The sequence below is a fragment of the Triturus cristatus genome, chromosome 8, assembly GCF_964204655.1.
Source record: "Triturus cristatus chromosome 8, aTriCri1.1, whole genome shotgun sequence".
NCBI classification, from domain to species: Eukaryota; Metazoa; Chordata; class Amphibia; order Caudata; family Salamandridae; genus Triturus; species Triturus cristatus.
Window position 1 is genome coordinate 252629431 of NC_140591.1, and position 25783 is coordinate 252655213.

At 48.1% G+C, this 25783-nt stretch overlaps 1 protein-coding gene across 1 annotated transcript in view; it reads left to right on the forward strand.

Moving 5' to 3' along the window:
* Positions 1–25783, forward strand: part of DYNC2H1 (dynein cytoplasmic 2 heavy chain 1) — a 1714832-nt gene that overhangs the window by 733122 nt on the left and 955927 nt on the right. The window contains exons 44-45 of the mRNA XM_085621461.1: positions 106–257; positions 17390–17534. Coding sequence (XP_085477587.1) covers positions 106–257; positions 17390–17534 — 297 coding nt within the window. The remainder of the gene's footprint in view (positions 1–105; positions 258–17389; positions 17535–25783) is intronic.

A 25783-nucleotide genomic window follows, 5' to 3' on the forward strand; every position in this document is an offset into this window, starting at 1 on the left:
ACTTACATTAGAAATGTGCCCTGCTAGTGTCTTATTCATACATTTCTTTCACAGGAGCATAGATTTTGTATTTAATACTGGTTCACCATTTCTGTTTTATCTCAGGTATTGACATACCATGGATTTTATGATGAAAACCTGGAATGGGTAGGCTTGGAAAATATTCAAATTGTGACCTCCATGTCTGCGGGTGGAACTTTAGGAAGACACAAACTTACATCAAGATTTACATCTATCATCCGTATTTGTGCAATTGAGTGAGTATCGCTTTTTTGTTTCTTTAATATGTAATGTCACCTTTGGAAGTGGCCTAGTTTGTAACATATTTATTTATAGCCTTGCTCCATCAAAACCATGTGTTTTGCATGAGACTGAAAAGACAACTAAATACGAAATTCATGTTTCTTGTTTGGAGTTGTAAAATGGTGCAAGAAACCTTTTGGCAGAAAATGTAGGTCGCCTTATCGCCCGAAATTTCTGGGTACAATTTTTTCATCAATTACAAAATCCACTAAACCTGCGTTTTCTATACTGCACAAATGACAGCTAATTCTATAGGTAACATGAACTGAAAAAATCGCTTATTAATTGTGAAAGAAAACATTTACTGACTTTCTAAAATTATTACTGGACATCCCCACTGCTCTTCTAGAAACACACAAAGAATATCCAGTTATGTGATGTTTCTATCAGTTTTTCTGTTCCTAGAACATGGTGAAATTCATGAACCCACCGCCTTCTTTTCATGTTTGTTTATTAGACTTTTACCATTATATGGAATTATCTGCTTTAATGCCTTTTGGGATATTACTGTTACATTTTTCAGGTTAGCAGAAGAAATTCAGGAAAAAGCAGTGTTAAATGTAAATTGATACTTGTATAGCGCACTACTCACCCGCAAGGGTCTCAAGGCGCTTGTACGAATACCGCTGTGGAACCCATCCTGGCTTTCCCTGTGAGGCGTCCACTCCTGGGCACCCCCGAGGTGGAGGCCAGGCATCCTTAGCGTTGTGGGGGCCGTTGTGGAGATTACGCAAGCTATTGCCCAGAGTTGCAGAGTGGGACTCCATGATTGGAATGGCACCGAGGCGAGAATTATCAGGTCCGTGGAATTTTTGAGCCCAAGACCTGCCGAGGCGGGGAATTGAACCCTGGTCCCGGGCTAGACCTCTGCATCAGGGTCTGCCGCTCTGGGAGAGTGTTGGGAGAGTCCCATGGTCATTATTCTCTGTTTTGTCTGTCCTTTGCCGTGCTTAGGCCCTGCTCACCTGTGTGATACTCTTGCTTACAAAGGACAACACATGATTTTTAAAAAATGGCTCTGAGTCTTAAATGGATTTTTCTTACAAATGAAGTCCCATTTCAACCTTTTTAGGTTTCGCCTGCACAGTGCTTACGCAGTGCTTGTGCAATCTAATGTATTTAATATAAATCTTAGCTTTAACATACTATTTCCTGTTATTCCTCGTGTGTTTCTCTTATCAGTTTCCCACAGCCCAAGTACTGTTTTCATCCACTTTGCTGGAACTTCTTTTAAGCGTGTCCGCACCTCTGCATGCTTTGTGGGAAACCAATGCTCCGATCGCAATGCACACTCACCAGTCCCCCAGGGGCTGAAGCAAGGAACCACTCTTGTGCCCCCTTTTTTTTGCAAACCGAGCAGCGCACTCACCAAACCCCCTGGGGACCAGGGACCCACTCTAGTTTTTTAATCTTGCTGTTTCTTTGCAAGTAGCAGCTTGCAAAATGGACAGTGCCACTTTGGAACACATAAATGCAATGCGTTTGAACGGTAGCCGGAAAAATGCCAGGCTACTGTGTATGAGGGTTGAAGCACCCTGAGTTCACTTTGCACACCTTCTCTTACGTAAGGGGAACACTGGCACCAATGTGCAACACCAGCTTATTCCAAGTGAGGCTGCATAATGCATTCTTTCACACATTCTTTCAACATCTCCTTTGAGACAGCAACCTTCCCGGAGAGCTGGAAGCACGCCTAAATCAACGCCTTACTCAAGAAACCAAAGGCGGACCCCAAGGACCTCAAGAACTTCTGGTCCATCTCCCTGCTCCCGTTCCCGGCGAAGGTCATCGAGAAGACTGTCAACAAACAACTGACCCGCTACCTCGAGGAGAACAGCATCCTGGACCCTTCCCAGTCCGGGTTCCGCAGCAACCACAGCACCAAAACCGCCCTCATCGCCGCCACCGATGACATCAGGACCCTGCTAGACAACGGAGAAATAGCGGCCCTCATCCTCCTGGACCTGTCAGCCGCCTTCGACACGGTCTGCCACCGCACACTACGATCATGCCTCCACGACGCTGGGATCCAAGAGAAGGCACTGGACTGGACCACTTCCTTCCTCTCTGGCAGAACACAGAGCGTCCGCCTCCCCCCCTTCCACTCCGAAGCCACCGAGATCAACTGTGGCGTACCCCAGGGCTCATCCCTCAGCCCAACGGTGTTTAACATCTGCATGGCACCTCTCGCCCACGTCGCCTGACTGCACGACCTCAACATCATCTCCTATACCGATGACACCCAGCTGATCCTCTACCTCACCAAAGACCCCCACACCGCCAAAACCAACCTACACGAAGGAATGAAGGCCATCGCCGAATGGATGAGGAACAGCCGACTGAAGCTGAACTCAGACAAGACGGAGGTCCTCATCCTCGGATCCACCCCTTCGGCCTGGGAGGACTCCTGGTGGCCGACTGCACTGGGAACAGCTCCAACACCCACCAACCACGCACGCAACCTAGGGGTCAACCTCGACTCCACACTCTCCATGACTAAGCAGGTCAACGCCGTCTCTTCCTCCTGCTTCAACACCCTCCGCATGCTCCGCAGGATCTACAAGTGGACCCCCACCGAAACGAGAAGAACGGTCACCCAGGCCCTCGTCAGCAGCAGGTTGGACTACGGAAATGCCCTCTACGGAGGAGCCTCAGCCAAACTCCTGAGACGGCTGAAATGCATCCAGAACGCCTCGGCACGCCTGATCCTCGACATCCCTCGCCGCAGCCACATCACACTCCACCTGAGAGACCTGCACTGGCTCCCCGTCAACAAAAGGATAACCTTCAAGCTCCTCACCCACGCAGACAAGGCACTCCACAACACCGGACCAGTGTACCTCAACAGACGGCTCAGCTTCTATACCCCCACCCGCCAGCTGCGCTTCGCTGGCCTCGCCCTCGCCACAGTCCCCCGCATCCGAAGAGCGACCTCCGGCGGCAGATCTTTCTCCCACCTCGCCGCCAAGACCTGGAACACCCTCTCCACCCACCTATGGCAGACCCAAGACCTGCTGACCTTCAGAAGACTCCTCAAGACCTGGCTTTTCAAGCATTAGCAGCATTCCCCACCCCCAGCGCCGTGAGACCCGGACGGGTAAGTAGTGCGCCCTACAAATTATATGATTGATTGATTGATTGACAGTCCAATTCGAGTGGAACATGCCTTTATGTTCCACAAATATGTGCATATTACAGAGAATGTCACATGCACATTTGCTTTTCTTTCCAATTCTTTCTTTTTGCAAAATGCCCATTTTCTTTAACTTAACGCACTTTCACACTTGATGACCAGGTACAGCTTTGAAACGCACTGTTAGAATGCATTTTCAATGTTGGTTTTCAAATGAGAGGCTTTTTACAAGGAAGGGCTGACGCGTCATGAGCGCGTGGCTTTCTTCAGTACAGCCCAACATTGATTTTTTAATCTATATTTCAATACGTGCCCACTGCAGACCATAATGGGAACAAGCCCAGTTCTCCTTTCAAAATATGGATTTATTTAACTTTGTGAAACTTTATAGACATTTTAATTCACTAATGTTGTGTAGTTCCCACTAATCCAAAGGACCTGCACGCTTGTTGGACAACATAAACTTTGGGTGAAGCCTAGACTGATTCCGGGCACCTCCCCAGGACAGAAGCAGATGAAAGTGATTACAAGCACCAAAAGCATAAATAGTAGATATGGTTCTACACTTGTGCTAAAACAGTGTATAAATGCAAGCATATAAACAAGGCAGTAATCAGATGTACTCCTACTATGCAAACTCTTCTCTAAGTGTACCTGTAGTGTGTGTAGGTGTGAAGCCAAGAATCCCCCCCAAGGGATAATACAACCCCATTACCTGGCGGGGAGAATGTAGAAGCCTGTCTTGGTCATGTACTGGACACCCCCTCATGGACATGTCAGACTGCTGCGTGGTGAAGTCTCAGCATGCAGGAACCCTCGGTGTCAGCTGAAGTATCTCCTCTCCTAATCTTTTGGGATGCTCTTTATTTATAATAGAAAGCAGCCTTGTGATGTGCGTATTGATTAGCGATGTTATGGATATGTAGATAGCCCTGTTGCCCCGTGGATGACGATAGAACAACATGTTCGAGGCATGTGGGCTGCTGAATTCATATCTGTGCATAGATCGCCGCCTAGTGTTGGGTCCGGATGATTGCACATTGTTGTCCTGGAAAAGTCTTCAAAGTATCACGAGATAGGTGGCTCCTCCCCTGGACTACAGTGCGCATGGGCATCCTCTCCATCCTCAGATTGTTTTTTTCCGCCATTGGGTTCGGATGTGCTTATCTTAGCTCAAGTTTGGAAAACTTTATTTAAGGCCAAAAGCCTTTAGGTATCGTCGGTATTGTTTGCGTTCGGTATCGACAGACTATTATACTCGTTCTCGGTCTTATTCACACCTCTCGGACCTAGTCTCGGTCCGAACATCGATCGACGTTCGAGGATGGAATCGAGGACTCCCTTCAAGAGATGTCCTTTATGTCATGCGAAATATCCACACATCGATGTCCATCCGGTGTGTAACAAATGCTTATCACCTGATCATGATGAGTCAAGGTGTATGGCCTGCGCCCGGTTCCGGTCAAAGAAGACGCTTCGGAATCGAAGGGCGGCTAGATTGGAGGCCAAACAATCGGCACCTAACCCGGTTAACATATTCAGCACCGAGGATGAGGACGTCGAGAGCGTCGAAGAAATAGACTCGAGCCATGCTTCGGAGCATGAATCCCAATCTGAAGACGATGATGAGGTGATCTTCGAGGACGAAGACGTCGTCGACGAGGTAGGAGACGACGATGAGGCCCTTGGGGCCGAGGAAGATAGCTCGGGTGAGGAGCTAGGCCAATCCGTCGATGCGGAGGCCGAAGGACACAGTCTTGACAAGGCTCAGGTCGAGGGATCGCCTGCGGGCCTTACCCAAGATCAGTCGGATCGTTCTACAGCCCTGCCTGAAGGCCCGGCTTCGAACATTTCAAAGGAGCCAACACTATCAAAAAAGACTGGATTCGATTCAGTGAAACCGAAACCAAAACCAGCACCGGTCAAATCGAAACCGAATGTGCAACTGGTTCAAGTCGGATCGAAGGCATCGAAGCCCTACAATCCGTCGACTCAGAAACGGGACATCGGAGCCGACCAAAGAAAGAAGGACTTCGGTACCGAGAAGGCAAAAAAGAGCTTCGGCACCGAAACCCAAAAGAAGGCCCTCGGTCCCGAGAAGACGCAACGGCCTATGGCACCGAAGGTTGGAGCACCGGCCACCAAGGCACGGTGGTCGATCCGGCTACGTCGACACCGAAGAGTGCGGCGACTGCCAAAGTATCGAATCAACCAGGCGTCGATACCAAACTTCGGATCGAGAACCCGAAGGCTGGGAAGAAACCGGAGACCGCGTCCAGGCCTGTCTCCAAAGAGCCTATCGGTTCCAAAGCACCGTCTGCATTCACATTGCAACAGGTGTCTGAGTCCCTACAGCGCATCAGGGAACGGGCAACCCTCGAACCAAAACCGGGTCCCGACCAACACAAAGTCGCTAAAGCTCACTCGGCGCCAGCACCGATCAAGTTTGGATTGCCGCCACCAGGGGCACCGAAGATGTTCGAACTTAGGAGGAGTCTCGAACAGACACAAACAGTGCCCACGGAACGAACCGATGTCGGGGACTCGCAGGACCAGTTTATCGACGCCGACACTGGTAGGCTGTTGTTCCGCAAGCGGAGAATTGTTCCAGAGAAGGCTTTGGACTCCTACAAGATTCCACTAAAAAGGAAACTGGCATCAGGTTCGACGCCAGTGCTTGTAGAAACATTCCACACCTATCATCAGGAACCACCATTCTTTTCTCCTACACACTCGGAACAGGATGCAGGAGAGAGCTATATTGGGGATAATACCACTCATCCTGTGGATAATGACCCTGATGACCAACAGCAAGACCAAGATCAAGCATGGGGAGACCCTACTGACCAAGGTGACCCACAAGATGCTCCTGACACTCATCTTTACAATATCAAACCATCTCCCACTGAAGATACTGCTGCTTTTAACGCCCTCATTGAAAGGGCGGCTGCCAATCACGGAGTGGAACTCCATTCTGACTCTGTGGAGGAGGATTTCTTGGTGGACACGTTCTCCACATCAGAAAGAACGGTCAAGACTCTACCAATGCTGAAAGGAGTTCTTAAACATGCTATAGACATCTTTAAGGAAACCACCAGGGCACGGGTATTGAACCCCAGAATAGAGAAGAAATACAAACCTGCACCTGGATACCCCATGTACATTAAGGGTCAATTGCCGTTGGACTCCATGGTAGTTTCTAATGCTCGCTAACTCGCAGACTACAGGTGCTCCTCCTCCTCCGGACAAGGAGTCCAAAGTGCTAGAAACATCAGGCAAAAGGGTAGCGGCACAAGCAGCAAACATCTGGCGCATTGCCAACACTCAGGCACTCCTGGCCCGATACGACAGGTCACACTACGATACACTAGAAACACTGCTAGAACACCTACCAGATGAATACAAAGATGGAGCGGAGCTCCTCATCAGAGAGGGACAACTCATTACAAATGCATCCATCAAATGCGCACTGGATGCAGCTGACACTGCAGCAAGGGCAATCAACACTAGTGTAATGTTGAGGAGGCACGCATGGCTGAGAATATCTGGCTTCAAACCTGAGATTCAAAATAATATCTTGAATCAACCAGTCAACCCAGACTTTTTATTTGGCCCCGAGGTTGACACCACACTGGAAAAGATTAAAAAGGACAGTGAAACTGTGAAATCTATGGGGACTCTACAGTCGCAGCAGTTTCGGAGTGGCTCCTTTCGTCACCCCGGGAATAGAGGAGCAGCTAGAGGTCAGGGGTCCCAGCAGCAGTACAGTAAAGGAGGTACCCAGAGTACCTATAATAAAAACAATAGGGGTGGATATCGTGGGTCCAGCACCAAAGGCAGAGGACGAGGACACAGCAACACCAGGTCCTCCGCCAATAACAAACAGTGACGTCTTGTCGCTGCCCCCCGCCCACATAACACCGGTCGGGGGGAGACTGCAACAGTTCCTGCCAGTCTGGAGATCCATCACCATAGACAGGTGGGTCAGAGAAATTGTCCAGTACGGTTATTGTCTGGAATTAACATCCAATCCACCCAACATACCACCAAGACACCGTCCTATGTCCGCACTTGACATTATTGCAGCAAGAAGTACTAAGTATGCTGCAAAAAGGAGCCATAGAGCTCGTGCCTATGGAACAGCGGGGGTCAGGGGTGTACTCTCTGTACTTCTTACTCCCAAAAAAGGACGGGTCTTAACGACCTATACTAGACCTCCGCCCACTCAACCAATACATTCTCATATGCTCACCCTCCAGCAGGTTCTGCCGTTACTCAGTCAGGGAGACTTCCTAGCAACACTAGATTTAAAGGATGCGTATTTCCACATACCCATACACCCATCACACAAAAAATATCTCAGGTTCACTCTTCAGGATCAGCATTATCAGTTCAAAGTACTCCCTTTCGGAGTAACAACAGCGCCCATAGTCTTTCCCAGGTGCCTGGCGACAGTGGCCGCACACTTAAGGAGACAGCACATTCACGTCTTCCCTTACCTGGACGGCTGGCTTGTTCAGGCAAAGTCAGCCCAGCAGTGTGCCAGCCACATATCCCACACCATTCACCTTCTTCACAGTCTGGGATTCTCACTGAATTATCCAAAGTCACATCTCCAACCCGCCCACGTACGGGAGTACCTGGGCGCGACTATAGACACTCTGGCTGCCAAAGCTCAGCCAAATTTAGCGAGAATCAACAGCATGCAACTGCTGATAAAAAAGTTCAGACCACAACACTCCCTTCCAGCGCGAGTGTTCATGCAGTTGATAGGCATGATGGCCTCCTGCATCTTCATAGTCCCGCACGCGAGACTACATATGCGCCCGCTTCAGGAGTGCTTGGCACGTCAATGGAATCAGACTCAAGGACAGTTGAAAGACCTAGTGTTGGTGAGCGGTCGGGCATACAACTCTCTGCATTGGTGGAATCCACACAACCTTTGCAAGGGCCGACCGTTCCAAGAGCCTGTTCCACAAATAATACTGACGGCGGACGCGTCTCTCCAGGGATGGGGAGCTCATGTACTCAATTACACAGTGCAGGGACTATGGACGACACAGCAACAGAAGATGCACATCAACCTTCTGGAACTGATGGCTATCTTCCTGGCGATGAAGGCGTTCAAACTACACTTGTGCAACAAAGTTGTGTTGATCCGGACGGACAACATGACTGCCATGTACTACATACAGAAGCAGGGAGGAACACACTCTCCACAGTTGTCTCATCTGGCTCAGAGCATGTGGAAGTGGGCCATTCAGAGGAACATGTTCCTCATGGTGGAACACCTCCCGGGCAAGGACAACCAGATGGCGGATCTGCTCAGCAGACACAGCCACCAAATGCACGAATGGGAGCTACATCCATCAGTAGTCCAACCATACTTCCAGCAGTGGGGTCATCCAGAGATAGACCTATTCGCCACAAGGGAAAACGCAAAATGCCAAAGCTTTGCCGCCAGGTTTCCGCATCCACAGTCGCAGGGCAATGCGATATGGATGAACTGGTCAGGCAGATTTGCATACGCTTTTCCCCCAGCGCCATTAATACCGCTAGTGGCATGCAAACTACGGCAACACTCGATGACACTCATCCTGGTTGCTCCCATGTGGGCACGCCAGCCATGGTACACCACGTTACTAGAACTGTCCGTGGTGCCGCCTCAAAGACTGCGGCTAACACCCAAACTTTTAACGCAGAACCATGTCGAAATTCAGCACCCAGATCCGCAACAGCTGAACCTGGCGATCTGGCTCCTGAAGTCTTAGAGTTCGGCTACCTGAACCTTCCTCCAGAATGTATGAATATCATCAAGGAGGCCAGGAGACCCACGACCAGAGCTTGCTATGCGGCTAAATGGAAAAGGTTTGTCATTTACTGTAAAAACAATGACATTAATCCGCTGGATGCATCCATTCAGAACATCATCTGTTACCTGTTACACTTATACCGATGCAATCTGGCATACAACTCCATCCGTATACATCTAACCGCAATAGCGGCCTATCTTCAGAACAGGCAGCACCTCTCTTTATTCAAGGTGCCTGCCATCAAAGCCTTCTTAGAGGGACTCAAAAGAGTGATTCCTCCAACTCACCCACCGGCACCGGTGTGGAACCTGAATGTGGTCCTCACCAGACTGATGGGTCCACCTTTTGAACCTCTACATTCATGTGAGATTCAATTCCTCACCTGGAAAGTAGCCTTCTTAGTGGCAATCACTTCGTTAAGAAGAGTTAGTGAACTCCAGGCACTAACCATTCAAGAGCCATTCATACAGGTTCACGCAAACAGAGTTGTACTACGTACTAACCCCACTTTCATGCCTAAAGTGATATCGCAGTTCCACATGAATCAAACTATTGAACTGCCTGTTTTCTTTCCAAATCCAGAAAATGTCGCGGAGAGAATGCTCCATATACTAGATGTAAAGAGGGCCCTCATGTACTATATAGACAGAACACAAGATTTTAGGAAAACAAAACAACTGTTCGTTGCCTTTTCTCCACAACACAAGGGCAACACCATTTCCAAAGCAGGGATAGCCAGATGGATCGTTAAATGTATTCAAATTTGGTATGAAAAAGCTAAACGCACATTAACGATTCCTCCCAGAGCCCACTCAACACGAAAGTTAGGGGCATCCATGGCTTTCCTAGGGAATATTCCTTTAGAGGAAATATGTAGAGCAGCCACATGGTCCACTATACATACATTTACAAAACACTACTGTGTAGATGTACATTCAAAACAGCAGGCAGCTGTAGGACAGGCTGTTCTCAAGACCCTTTTTCAGACTGCTGCAGCTGGCACGGGCAGCCGCCGCTAATGGAGGGACTGCTATATAATCTATGCACAGATATGAATTCAGCAGCCCACATGCCTCGAACTGAATATGCATGCTACTTACCAGTATGCATCTGTTCTTGGCATGTAGGGCTGCTGACATTCATATCGCCACCCTTCTCCCCGGCGCCTGTAGCGGCTGCAGCACTCAGAATTACTGTATAGCATGGTCATCACTTACGGTATCTACTCCATCACTGCCACAATGGCGAAAAACAATCTGAGGATGGAGAGGATGCCCATGCGCACTGTAGTCCAGGGGAGGAACCACCTATCTCGTGATACTTCGAAGACTCTTCCAGGACAACAATGTGCAATCATCCGGACCCAACACTAGGCGGCGATCTATGCACAGATATGAATGTCAGCAGCCCTACATGCCAAGAACAGATGCATACTGGTAAGTAGCATATTCATTGTACATCGTGCGTATAATGGCCTTTTACATGATGTTCGAGGCATCGTGATAATGTTGTGCGAAGCTAGATGTGTAAACAAAGTCGTTTCAGACTAATCCAGCATTGTCGTGTATACAAATATGTGCAAAAGGTCACGGCAGAAATGTTATGTGAAATTAGGAAAATTTAAGAAATGAGCAGCTTCACTACATGTGCCTAACCCGGGCACTTAACACTAAGATATTTCATTCTTGCACATGTGTATTTCGTTTAATTAATTTCTAACAAACACAGTGTTGTCGGTGTGGCTTTGGAGTGTAGAATCAGAGCAATCAGTTTTGAAACTGGGAAACCAAGTTCGAGTCAGGCATCGGCTCAACAGCCTGTGATTGTGGGCCAATAGAAATCACCTCCAGGAGCGTAGAAATGTATGTGAACTTGTGTAATGTAACTGATTCTCATGTAATGTGCTCCAATACTTCGGGCCAAATACGCACTATATAAAACTGCAAAAAAAAGAAAAGATGGGCGGGACTCCAGGCTTTCACCCGGTGAACAAACTACTGGTAGCTTTGCATGTCCACATAATGGTCTGTGATACACTGGAACTTCTGTTGTATTGTATCTATATAGCTGCTCTTAATGCCCTAATAAGTAATCGAAGCACTTTCAGAATGAGTTTCACTGCTGACCTTCAAGTGAAGCGTTACATGCCCTGAGCCTGTGGCTTCACAGGGTAAAAGCTTTGAGGTCAGCAGTAGTTCTCCAGACCTTTGATGTACTGACCTTGGTTTTCCAGATCATTGTCACCAGGCAGGTTTCAGGAGATGACTCCAGTCACCCATCCAGGCTTGGACTGTCCTACAGGGCAAAGAGGGAGTGCCTGATTGGCTGGTCTGACAGATCAGTGTGCGGGTCTGTTTTTTTTAGCAGATTTTTGTCCTGTTTTATGACTTACCTAATCTCCCTCAGACTGCACCCATTTCAAGTGCACTTATCGTGCATTTTTTTTGTCCTCTGCCCTTTATCTAATCTCCCCGCTTTATAGTACCACCAGTAACAGCACAATATATTGCCTTTCTCAATAAACAAGTCATAAAACTTTAACGGAGTTTCAATAACTTATATTGCACAACTGCTCACCAAGCTACAACTTACAACTAAAACCAGCTTATTGTTAATCATAAAGGTGAAACGTATTGGATTTACCAATGCTTGTTAAGTCTATGGAAGATGTCTTAAGCATCCTGAACTAGAGGTGGGTGAGCCACTAAAGGCTCGAGCCAGATGCCCTCAAGCCCTAAACGAGTAGATTCTGCATGTGGTTGTGCTTGCTACCACACTCTAACCTCTTGCGGTGAGAAGTAAAGACAAAGCATGTGGCTGAATTGCACAGTGTGAAATCAGGAAACCTAGGAACAATCCCAGCTTTTTCCCATGGCCAGATAGTGTGAACTTAGGCAATTATTTATTTTCACTGTGCCTATTTTTCACATGTGAGTGCACCTTGAAATACATACGTACAGAATGTGCATTGTACAAAAACCTCTCTTCTGTTTAATAAACGATAATGTAGCTCCCTGTAAATAAATAAGAAAAAGGCCCCTTGTAGGGCATTCATTGCAGCTGACTTGCCTCTTAGTTCATTAATGGCATTGAGTCTTTACATGAATGTTTCTAAATTCTTATTTGAAAATGTTCACTTTTAATAAATGCCACTCAAGGCAGTGATATAATATGACTTTCTAGAGTGAAACACTTCCACATGTTAAAGAAATACGCTATTTTTAATTATGAAGCAATGGTATCATATTGTTACATGATTTTCGTTACACGTTTTACGTGCAAAACATGGTCTTGGCTCAGCTCATGCATGGGCTCTTAGAGCCAAACCAGACAATCTGCTCTGGCTTGGTTCTCCCTGTTAATTTGTTGGGTAACCCACCTCTATCCAAAACTTCAGTTGTTCATTTACAAAGCTTGGCATTTTCAATAAATTAAGAAAAATCCTCACTGGTTCCGTTTCTGAGACTTCTTTTCCTTTGGGTAATCCTGAACACACTGTCACTTCAATCCGTTCTTTCTATATAAGACACACGTTTATACAGAGCCCGACTCAATCCACACTAGCATTTCTATGTTTCCTGGGTTTGAGGGCTTCCTGTATCTTCACGTCTTTGAAGGAGACATCTTGAATGGATTGTGCTGCAGCAATGGAATCTGTTTCATGATCCCTGAAAGCCCCCGAAATTCCTCCAGGTACTCTGATTCGGACTCTTCTGTGGTGGACAGTTCGTGTGCATCTTTTTCAAGGAAGACACATTTTCTGCTGAGTGGTCTGGCGCTATTTTAGCTACCAACATCTACCTGTGCGGACCAGGGGATTCATCTGGATAGCACGGGTTTAACTTTCCCTTTGGTTGCTGCAAAAGAGATTATGTGGGCATAACCTTTCTGGAATTGAGAGCCCTTTCCCTGACCTCAAGCTTTTATTCCACAGCAGCCACAAGGCGAGGAAGTTCGAGTCCTCAAAGCAAGCACCAATTCAATATTTACAACAACAAGCAGGAAGCCGTCATCTCAGGCTTTATGTGATGAATCAACTCTCCTCTGGTTTGATTGTCTGCAGCTCATCTGGCAGTGAGGCTATCAGAAGTGCATTGTGTCTAATCTGAATACTCATGCTTCATCATGTTTTTTCTGTGATTCCTCTGATACAGAAAATATGCAGAAAATAAGGCGGTATACTAGACCTGACATCCTTGGTGTGGTATTCCCCAAAACTTGTTGCCTTCACTCCTCCTGTTTTGCTCGATTTGATTTTGTTGGCTTTAGGACTCTGTGCACTTCACAACTGCTAACCAGTGCTAAAGTGTTTGTACTCTCTCCTTCAAACATGGTAGAATTGGCGTACACCTAATTGGCACATTTATTTTACCGGTAGGTCCCTAGTAAAGTGGTACAGCATGTACCCAGGGCCTGAATTTTAAATGCTACTAGTGGGCCTGCAGCACTCATTCTGCCACCCACTAAAATCGCCATTTAATTCATGTCTCTGGCCTGCCACTGCAGCCTGTAGTGCAGTTTTAAATTGCCATTTTGATCTGGCAAAATAAACCATATGTCAGGCTTTGGGTATAATTTTTGCTTTAAGTTGTTTTCACTTGTTGATGTCAGAAAAAAAGGACCTTTTTACCAAACAGATAGAGAGCCAAAAATATGCCTAAAAACTGTTTGGGGTGGTAAATAAAATTACCTGTCTACCTAAAAACAAACGAATCAAGAGCAATCAAACTTTTTGTGATATGATTGCAGTAGCTTTTTAAAACAACGTCAAAGATATGTATGACGCTTTTGAAGCCACCCCCCTCGCAGGCCCACCAAATCATCTCTACACCATGAACCTAAGGGAAATAGCTTCCACTGCTTTTCACAGATTTTCTTGAGGTAGACCAATGCCATCATGTCGGCCTCCCACTTTCTGATAAAGAAACTCAAGAAGATTCTACCTTACATCCCCACCGATTCTAGAAGGTTGTTGTAACCACACTAATACAGTCATAGTTGGATTACTGCAATGGGCTCTATTTGAATATGCAGAAGCAATATAAAAGAAAACTCCCAACAGTACAAAATGCAGCCGCAAGACTTATTCTTAGCATCCCTTAGCACGAATCAGTAGCCAAAGAGATTCGAAGACTCCACTGGCTTCCGATGAAACAACAAATTAAATTCAAATTGCTATGCCTAGCTTATGAGGCACTGAGTTACTCAGGTCCAAGATTTCTTGAGATAATTTTGCTTGGTATGAACCGGCCAAACAAGTATACTTCACAGGTGCCAGACTTCTGAAAGCACCGAGAATACGGTCCTTGAACTGGGGAGGACGTAGCCTCTCGTATGGTACTGCTAAACTATGGAACATGCTCCCTAGGGAGCTCAAAAGGGCAAGCTCACATACCATCTTCAGAAAAGGGCTAAAAACTTGGCTATTTCAGAACTAGACTCCCCGTCTGGGTTTATTTACAGTTCTACCGCCGAGACACCTCCGGGTATTCGTGCGTTCAATAAGATTTTATAACATAACATAACTACACTACTGTAAGTCCTATTCCTCTCCTTGACTAACACTGGGCTACCTTATTACAGTTACTAAGTGATGACTTTGGATTGGGAGTAGATAGAGATATGTTGTTTACACTTGCATTAATTATAAATTAAAACTCTGTTTATTGGTGAAATCGGATTTTAAGTCACAATTCTTAAAAATGAGACTTTTAGAAAGTTGACATGTTTTTGTCCTAACCATTTGTGCCTTTTGCTAGTAACCTGGGTCACTTGACTGTAAATGGCTCTGCTGTTGTGGTTTGTGTATTCCTGTCAGTGACACAAAAGGGACTTAAGTGTGGACAGGGTGGGGCAGCCTTCCAGAATGCCTGGGGGATGAGCTGTGCCCTGCCTCACTTAAACTTCAAAGTGCTTGCCTCCAGCGCACACACAAAAAACCTGACACCAGCGTTTTGTCAACCGAGACGTCTTGGGGCATTGCCTGAGGAAGGGAAGAGCTTTCCAGAACCAGATATGGGGGTAGGACAGGGTGTTTTCTCACAACAATTGGCTGGCACAAGATATAAGTATCAGACCTGATGAGCCATTCTTCACTATACTCCTGGACCTGTGGACACTACAGAAGAATGACTGCCCTGCTGCTACCAAAGGATTGAACAGCTGCTTGAGGCCTGCCTTGTTGTCTCAGCAGGAAGACTGAACCTGCTCTCTTCATCCCAGACTAACCTGAGTGACTCCAAGGGTCAGATGACTGAGCTACAGAGACCCACCAAACGCCAGAGGCGTCCCTATAACTGCCCAGCTGACTTGCTACACTGGACCTGCAACTGGACCTGCCTGAGCCCAGCTGGCCTCTGCTAGAATACGTTCCTGATCCCCAAGAGGTGACTTCCCAGGTCCTGGATCCTTTGGCGACATCAGCCGAGCTCCTCCTATGAGGAAAGGTGAAACCTTAATGTTTTGGGGTTTTTGCGACTGCAAATGGGGCCGTTTGTGCCAAGACTCTGCCATCCATAACGACCGCCAATGTGAAGCTTTAGTGAACCTGACTCTTTGCTCTACAATGACTGCCAGCAACGACATGAGATCTGCACTTTGTGGTACTGCAATGAAAGCCAGGGGTGACTGACAACAGAATGCTTCAACAGCGACTGTCCGCAACTCTCATCTAGCTCTTTGCACTACAGCGACGGCAGCCCAACCAGAGGTACCATCCTCGATGCGCTCCCTGTTCCTCTCGGCCTCCTCCACCGTAAACTGAACTCCTCACGCCAGCCTTTGAGAAGGTAACTTCTTAAGCAAGACTAACCTGGTTCCCGTATTCTGCCCACTTGCCATCGCCATCCGCCTGAATTTGTGAATTTCTCCTGGTTTAGCATGACCAGATGGCTTTTTGTGCTTTTAGACAAAATACTTACCTAAAACTTTGAAATTCAAGATTGTTGTAGTTCTGGTCTTATTTTATTTATAAAAATGTACGCTCTATTTCTAAATTGGTTTGGGATTTTTCTTGTGTTGGGTTTTCACTTTATTGTGGTTTGTATGCTGCATATATACTTTACACTTTGCCTCTAAGTTAAGCCTGACTGCTTTTGTGCCAAGCTACTAGAGGGTTAAGCACAGGTTAATCTACTGACTTTTGTAATTCACCCTGACAAAGATTGTGGTTGTTGCTTAGATACGGCTTGACCCGTCTTTACCAATAACCCAGTTTCTTACACAGTACAATACACCTATGATTATGGTCGCACTGGACTGGCCAAGGAGCATTTGTACCCTGATTTCTATGCTGTTGAGCTATGAACCCCTGTGGCTACTTACGCAGATAGACAACATAATGTCAGTTATTTCACCCAAATGTATCACATTACACCTAACTGCTTGTAAAGCTAGTTCTGTATGCGTGAGTTGCCAACAGAGATTGACATATTCCCTAGTGTGCAAGATGATTGCCTACTCAGTGGAATAGTCTATCAGATGGGCGTAGTTTGCCTCTTGACATAGGTTACAATTTCCTGCACCCTTTAGAGGCATATATCCCATTGTACTGTTTCTTTAGTAGGAAGTCCATTGAATGTTCAGATTCTGAAAGTATATTTGGAGGTTATTTCTGCTTTCACCTTTTTTCTTCACCAAGGTTCTTTTGTAATTTCTTGTTTAGTTATATATTAGGCCTGCAATCTACATTAGTACAAGCAGAACTCTGAGCTGGTCACGGCCTCATTTAGCGCCTTGTATGGACTTGCAACATAATTTCCACAACCGTTTGAGACTGTGCTCAATGTCGTTCAAGGCTCCCTGGTACTTGTTATAAGATTTTGCGATAAAAAAATCTAGAAATTGTCTGATGTCTTGCAAGAAGGGTCATAATAGGGTCATCTGCGGGAGCAGCCATATCCTGATCTCATAAAAGGAACACTGGTTGTACCAGTGATGCTGATGGTGCCAGATTAGTGCTGGATGTCTGCGGATTCTAAATGTATCTCGATGCCAGTCTCTAAAGAGTTAGAATTCTGGATCCATATGCAAGTATTGTAGTATTTTTTTAAGTTGGCAATCTTTTTGTCAAAGTTTAGTTTGCAAATGCTAAGCTGTGGTTTCATGAATGAATCATGTTTGTTCATGATTTTTCTTTTAGCTATCCTGACAGAGATCAGCTACAATCAATTTACAGTGCATATTTGGAGCCTGTCATACACAAAAACTTGAAGAATCACCCAGCTTGGGGCCCTTTAACAAAAATACATCAGTTGGCCGGATCTATGGTCCAAGTATATGAACAGGTAAATTGATTTGTTTATATGTAAAATATTATGCAGATTTGAAATAATAGTTTTTCATGCTCTTGAAAGCATTGCTATCAATGAATTTATTATGTTATGTTTCAACTTCCATGCTGCTGATTTCAGAGTCGCTTCAGATGTCGTCTTGACTCTCTGGGTGATCCCCAAATTTATAGCCACCGGAAGTAGCATTATGGGTGTACTATTTTACATACTATTACATGCGTTTGTGAATCAACCTCTAAACGTCCAGATCCCTATTATTAAAAGTGCCCAGAGTGCACAGTACTTTCTATTTGTACAAATTGTATATGAATGTTCTCTGAAATTTCCCATTCTATTCACTTGTAGGATGTTTTGTGTTTAATTCACAAAGGAAGAAAGTGTATGTAAAAGAGTACTAAATTAGTACTGCTTAGCTTAATGCAAAATGCCTTTGTGAATAGTCCACCATAAGTCCATTCTAAAAACTGCCAGAGAGAAGACAGCATGATATTTGAAGGAATCTGTGTTCCAGGTATTTGAAAATACAGACCGGAGTATATGAAAATGATAGAGGATATTTTTGGTTTGGATTTACACCTTTTGACCTGCTTTTTCTAGAGGCTTAGATGAGGAATACGAGCATGAGGATGTTGAGGCAGATCATTTTATACTCATGGAGAATACTTATTCTGGAATATTGGTGTATCTGCAGAATGCCAGTTTAGCTCACAGTTCACTGGAGCCTGAATTCCTTCTGGCAAATGCTCAGGTCAACCTAGGGAGGACGGCACTTCAATGTGCTGGAGTTGTGGATGATTCTGTTGGTGTTGAAAACCTTCCTGTCCTCGATCAAGGGACGTCTGGTGCAGGTTCTCACAGATAACACTACTGCTAGGAATTACTGCCAGAAGGAGGGCGGGGTTGGGTCCTTTGCCAAGAAGCCCTGCGCCTTTGAGGCTGGCTGAATTATCTGTGGATTTCCCTGGTGGTACACAAGACCTGTAAACACCAGGTTGGAAAAACCCAGCTGGCATTGCCTAGCTTATCACATTAGGTATTTACACCCAGAGGTGACATAAGCCATCTTCTGACAATGGGGAGACACCGGATTCCACCTAAGGGCTCACTCCAAAAGGGCCAAGGCTGCTACCACTGAATCGGCAAGCAGACTTCCTGTTCTGGATATCTGTCAGGCAGTTACGTGGGCATCGGTGTGCGTGTTCCCAAAGCACTACTGCCTCAACAGTCAGTTTTATTGAGATGAGCATTTGTCCTGCTCCATTGTGCAGGACTTTTTAATCTGAGCAATTCCACAGACCTCCCACTTTGAGAGGTACTGCTTTGGTATCTGTGCACAAGGTGTATAATCTGCAGTTAGTACTATCCATCAGAAGAACAAGTTATTTACTTTTGGAAATGCTCTTTCTGGTGGCTACTCTGTCTAAACACAGATTCATCACCACCCTCCCACCTCTTCTTTCTGTGGTATGGTCTCTTCCATCAAAAAAGATCCCAATATAGGAATCTTCACACAGTGTGCTCAATTAGCCGATGAGCTTGCTGTGTGAGGGATGGATGTGTTGTACGGTTCCTACTAATTAAGCAGGACTGTGCATTTGGACAACATATGCGTCGATATATGGGGACTGAGTCTACTCATTCAATCAGAATATGTTGGCTCAGTTGCTGGCTAGCTCACAGTGCCCCATCTGAACCTCTAACCCTGACAGGGTACTGATGGTGTCTGCAACCTCAGAACATGACCACTTTAATTCCCCGCAGGAAATCGTGGAAACAGATCTACCCTTTCGTTATTACCTCAGGCATGCCCAAAGGGAGACACAATAATACACAAATTAGCATTTCAAATGTTTATTGAAAAAATTGGGTTCTTGTGTAAAATACGTGAGCTGTAATTATTAGTAGGAGGAAACAAAGCATTGTTACCAACATTACAAGAATGATGAGGAAGATGAATAATGCAACTATTATAGTAATTGCAGTGTTTTTAGAAGAATTATACAAATACATGTGTAGAAAAGAGGGGTTCTGTTGCAGTAACCCCCCACTTTTTGCCAGATTTCTGATGCAATTTGACTGAGTGCGCCCTGGGTCCCTACCAATCTGGTTCCCAGGGCCTGTGTTCTTCACCAAAACTGTACCCTTTTTTTCACAATTGTCACAACTCTAGCTCATGTGTAAGTCCCTTATAAAATATACCAGTGGTACCAAGGGCCTTGTGAGCAGAGAGGGTCTCTAATGGCTGCAGCATGTATTGTGCCACCCTCAGAGACCCCTCACCAAACACACGTACACTTCTATTGCAGACTGTGTGTTCTGGTGCAGACAAAACTTAAGAGTCGGCATGGCACACATCACTGTGTGCCATGCCTACCAACCACTGCCTATGACATGGTTGTGTCACCCTTCTAGCAGGCCTCCCAGCCATAAGGCAAGGTACACCATACCACAGGTGAGGGCGCCGCTGCATGAGCAAGGTGCCTCTACAGTACCTGTGCCATTCACAGATATTGTAAGTGCAGTGGAGCCATATCGAGCACATGGGCTGAGAGTTTGTCCTTATGAACTCCACAGCTTCATGATGGCTTTAATGAATGCTAAAGAGTTTGGTATCAAACTCCTCAGCGTGATAAACCCACACTGATGCCAGTGTTGGATTTATTAAAAAATGTGCTCAGATGGCATTTTAGAGATGCCCCCCAAAAAACGACCAACTCCCTCGTGTCCAGCTGACTGGTCTGCACCAGCCTGCCACACACGTACATGTTTCTGACCCCCTGAGGTGGGAGCCATTCTGCTCTTGTGGGTCAGGGACAAAGGCTACTTGGGGTGGAAGTGCTTCACACCTTCCCCCAAGCAAGAACAGCATTCAGGGCGGTGAGCCTTAAAGACTTTCTGCCCTTTGATATGCCAGCCAGGGCCTATCCAGATAGTGGAGATGCTGAGAGGCTGCCCCAATGACCAGGCCCCACTTAAGGTAGCAAGGTCGGCAGGAAAATTAGTGGTCAGGAGAGGTGTGTCCTCTCTCTGCCAGGACCACTCCTAAGGTGCCCTGGACCGAGGTGACCCCCTCCGTAGGAAATCCTCCATCTTGAATGGACAATTCGGCCCAATCAGGTTAGGGGGGATGCCACCTCCCCAAAGGGAGGGGACATTCTAAGGGTGTAGTCACCCTAAAGGCAAGTAGAAAATTGGCTACCATCTGCCAGTCCCCGTAAATTCAGTATTTAGGGGCACCTCCAAACCTTGATCCTCAGATTCCTGCAACCTAAGAAGAAGGTGGACTAAGAAAACACTGTGCAGCAAAGCAAGAAGACACCTACTGCCTTGGCCCCAGCCCCTACCGGCCTGTCTCTTGCTTCTCAAACCAGCGAAGAAGACGACGCCTGTCCGGTGGGCAGTGACTTCCAAGAACCCCAGGAAGACTGCCCCTCTTCAATAAAGACCAGATGTCCAGAGGACGGCAGCCCTGTCCAGCAAACTCCAACACCAACGATTCCGGATCCAGGCGGATACCGCAACCCCTGCCCACTTGGCACCCGACGCCCACGGCCTGAGTGGCTCACCTGTTCAGTGACGTCTCCTTGGTGATCCTGACCTTTTCTCCATTGGTGGATGACCTCTCCTGGACCCCATGAAGTCACCTGCAGGCTCTACACGAATGATCCCCCTGACAGTGACCGGCTCCGACCAAGAAGATTCGACAACTAAAGGTACCCCTTCATCCTCAGCCCTCTGGCCTTGGGGAGCTCAACCAATGGTGCCGCGACCTCCCCAAGCCCTACAACTTACCTGCCCAGCTGGTGGTCACCTTCAGCCAGCCTCCTGGTCCGAGCCTGCAGCCACTTTGCGCGCCTGAGATTCCCCATTGAAACTCATTGGGCTCCAGATGCTGTGTTTGCACCCTGCACCCGGCCTCCCCTGTACAGGGTGGTGAAGTGGTGCTGCCTAAAAGCCCCCCCCCCCCCCGTGTGAATCCTAAACCCCAGGCCTGTGCTCTGAAACAGCGGATACTTACCTGAAAACCATGCTTCTTTGAGGTGCCCCCAGTCTCGATTGCTTTACATTGGGCTCAGTGACCTCTGCACCCGTGTGCCCCAGTGCCGCTGGTGGTGCAGTAGCTACCTGAAACGGAATCTTGCCCAGTGTTGGTCAAAACCCCCAAAGACTGGGGTTGTAAGTTGAGCACTTACCTGCTAATGATTAAGACTGTTTTCCTCCCATAGGACTGCATTGTTACCCATTGCATACAACAGGTCTATATATTGCTATCACAAATAAATCCATTCTAGAAAAGTATTCTATTACTGTTAAGCGTTTCCTCTGCCTTGCAAAACAATTCATTCTGCATTTTTGAAATTATAACTACTTAACTGTTACTTACCTTTAACTGAATATTTCTTGGTTCTAGAAATAACAGAACAAAATAATAACTTTTTATACATAACAATTGGTCTGGATTCAGTCTTTGTTTTTTAAAAATGTTTTTATTTTCATTTTCTTTACATTTTACAAACAACCAAAACATCAGCAGGTATATTTCGTATATTTCAGGTTCAACATCATATTCAATAGTCATGGTCACCAATACAACTGGATTCAGTCTTTGAATGTGTGCTATAATTTCTTGCCTGAGTGTGTACACTAAATGCTTAACACTACCTTCTGATAAGCCAACCTGCTCAAACACACTACCACAACTAGAGCTTTTAGTATTAACTACTTAATCCTCTGTAAGCCTCTGGTGATCCACTAGGCTCTGTGCGCACTATACCTTACTTTGGTATTGTATATACAGAGCCAGCTTCCTACAAACTATCATAATGATACTCCTACCTCAACTCCTTATTCTAGAGAGAGCATAGGTTAAATGTGGTCTGCCAGATCACTTTGAAAACCTAACACCCCATTTACCTGTGTGTGATGTATCTGGAAGCCAGCCTGGTGTAGGAAAGGCCTCTGTCCTTTTTAGGATAGTGATGAGTCAGCAAAGCTGGAAATTAGTCACAAGTGAACGCCCAGGATAATCTATGGAAGTGCTCCTCTACCGAACCAAAGTTCACCTCTTCCGCCGCCGCTGACCTCTGCCCCGCCACTACCTGACGCCTGCCTGCTCGCCTGCTGTCACCGCTGACCCCCCTGACGCCACTTACCTCTTCCGCCGCCGACGACCTCTGCCCCGCATCTTCCAGGTACTGCCCTCCGCTCGCTGCCTGCTCTGCTGCCCTTCTTCTTCGTGCCTGCTCACCGCCGCCGCTGCCCCGGTCACTCGCCTTCCTTTCCCGCCTCCCAGTTCCGGTTTCCCGCCACTGACCCCGCAGTCCCGCCTCCCCTTCCTTCCCATTGGCCACCCAGCCTCCCGCCTCCCAGCTGACCCTCCCTCCCGGCTCACTACTTATGACGCCCCCTCAGCGACCGCGCAGCGGACGCGCGCAGCGGGAGCGCCGATTGAGCGCCGAAGGTGCGCCAAAGGTAAGCCCGTCCGCGCCTGGACCGCGCCCGCCAGCCCCCCCGCAGGACCTACGATGCCGCCACACTCATCGCACTCAACACCGCTCGAACCCCCGGGTGCCACCTAGCATCACCGCGACACACCCACGGACCCTTCGCCTGCAGATCCTGCAAATTCTCCTGCCTCCGCACCGGCACCGCACCCACCAAGACGGACAACAGCAACCACCTGAAGTGCATCCTGCTCAACACCCGCTCCATCCACAGACACGCCGTGGAACTCTGGGACCTCCTCGACACCGCATCTCCTGACGTTGCCTTCGTCACGGAAACCTGGATGAACGCCTCCTCAGCCCCCGATATCGCCATCGCCATCCCGGACGGCTACAAGATCATCAGGAAAGATCGTGTCAACCAGACCGGAGGAGGCATCGCCATCGTCCACAAAAGCACCATTCGCATCTCGACTGACTCCACCGACACTCTCAACGCCGCCGAACACCTGCATTTCCAGATCCACCTCAACCCCAAGACCACCCTCAGAGGCACCCTCATCTACAGACCCCCGGGACCACGCACACAATTCAGCGAAGACATCGCCGACTTCATCAGCCCGCACGCCCTCCCCTCCGCCGACTACATCCTCCTCGGGGACCTCAACTTCCACCTGGAGAACAACAACGACCGCAACACCACCACCCTGATGGTCAACCTGGCCAACCTCGGGCTGAAGCAACTGGTCAACACCCCCACCCACTACGCCGGCCACACGCTCGACCCCGTCTTCTCATCCAGCAAGCACGTCACCTTCAGCCACTCCACCGGACTTCACTGGACTGACCACAACTGCGTCCACTTCAGCTTCAAAAAGAACACGGTCCACCACCACCCGAAGCGGGTTCCCCACAGAAACTGGAGCAAGATCACCGTCGACCAGCTCGCCACCTCCCTCAGTCAGAACCCACCTGTCAGGACATCGGACCCTAACACAGCAGCCCTCAACCTCACTCAGTGGCTGACCTCCTGCGCCGACGACCTCGCCCCACTGAAGAACCCACTCACCAGGCACAGAAGCAAGAAGGCCCCCTGGTTCACCGACGAACTCAAGAACTCCAAGAAGGCCTGCCGCACCCTCGAGAAGGCCTGGCTCCTCGACAAGACCGCCGACAACATGACCACCCTCAAACTTGCTACCCGCAGACACCACCAGCTCATCTGCACCACCAAGAAGAAATCTCTGAAGGAACGACTGGACAAGAACGCCCATGACAGCAAGGAGCTCTTCAACATCGTCAAGGAGTTCTCTAACCCCAGCACCGGCAACAACGACATCACTCCCTCACAGGAGCTCTGCGACTCCCTCGCCTCGTACTTCCACTGCAAGATCGCCAACATCCACAACAGCTTCGGCGTTTCACCCCCGCACCCATCGGTCGAACCTACGCACCCCGCCTCCATCCTCCAGACATGGACGAAGGTGACCCCTGAAGACACAACACGCATGATGAACACCATCCACTCCGGATCGCCGACAGACCCGTGCCCCCACCATGTCTTCAACAAGGCCGCCTCTACCATCGCACCCCACCTCCGAGACATCATCAACACCTCCTTCGACACAGCCACCTTCCCGGAAAGCTGGAAGCACGCCAAGCTCAGCGCTCTGCTGAAGAAACCAACAGCGGACCCGACCGACCTCAAGAACTTCCGCCCCATCTCGCTCCTTCCCTTCCCCGCCAAAGTCATCGAGAAGGTCGTCAACAAGCAACTGGCCGCCTTCCTCGAGTCGAACGGATCCCTCGACCCATCACAGTCCGGATTCAGAGCCAACCACAGCACCGAGACCGCCCTCATCGCAGCCACCGACGACATCCGAGCCCTGCTTGACAACGGTGAAACAGCGGCACTCATCCTCCTAGACCTCTCTGCAGCATTTGACACTGTCTGCCACCGCACCCTAGTCCAACGCCTCAACGACACCGGCATCCAAGGGACGGCCCTGGAATGGATCACCTCATACCTCTCCGGCAGAACACAGAGAGTACGCCTCCCTCCTTTCCTCTCTGAGGCCACCGGAGTCATCTGCGGCGTCCCGCAAGGATCATCGCTCAGCCCCACTCTCTTCAACATCTACATGAAACCCCTCGCTGCCATCGCACGCCAACACAACCTCAACATCATCTCCTACGCCGATGACACCCAGCTGATTCTCTCCCTCACCAGAGACCCCGGCACCGCCAAAACCAGCCTACACGAAGGGATGAAAGACGTCGCCAACTGGATGGACATCAGCCGCCTGAAATTGAACACGGACAAGACAGAAGTCCTCATCCTGGGACCATCGCCCTCCGCATGGGACGACTCCTGGTGGCCCCCGGCCCTAGGCACCTCACCCAAGCCTACGGACCACGCACGCAACTTGGGCGTCATCCTGGACTCCTCCCTATCTATGACCAGACAAGTCAACGCCGTATCCTCAGCCTGCTTCCACAACCTTCGCATGCTCCGTAAGATCTTCCGCTGGATCCCGACCGAGACCAGGAAGACGGTCACCCAGGCCCTCGTCACCAGCAGACTAGACTACGGAAACACCCTCTACGCCGGTACAACAGCCAAGTTCAGAAAAGACTTCAACGTATCCAGAACGCCTCCGCCCGACTCATCCTGGACGTCCCCCGACGCAGCCACATCTCGAGCCATCTGAGGGACATGCACTGGCTCCCCGTCAACAAGAGAATCACGTTCAGACTCCTCACCCACGCCCACAAATCCCTCCACGACCTTGGCCCAAG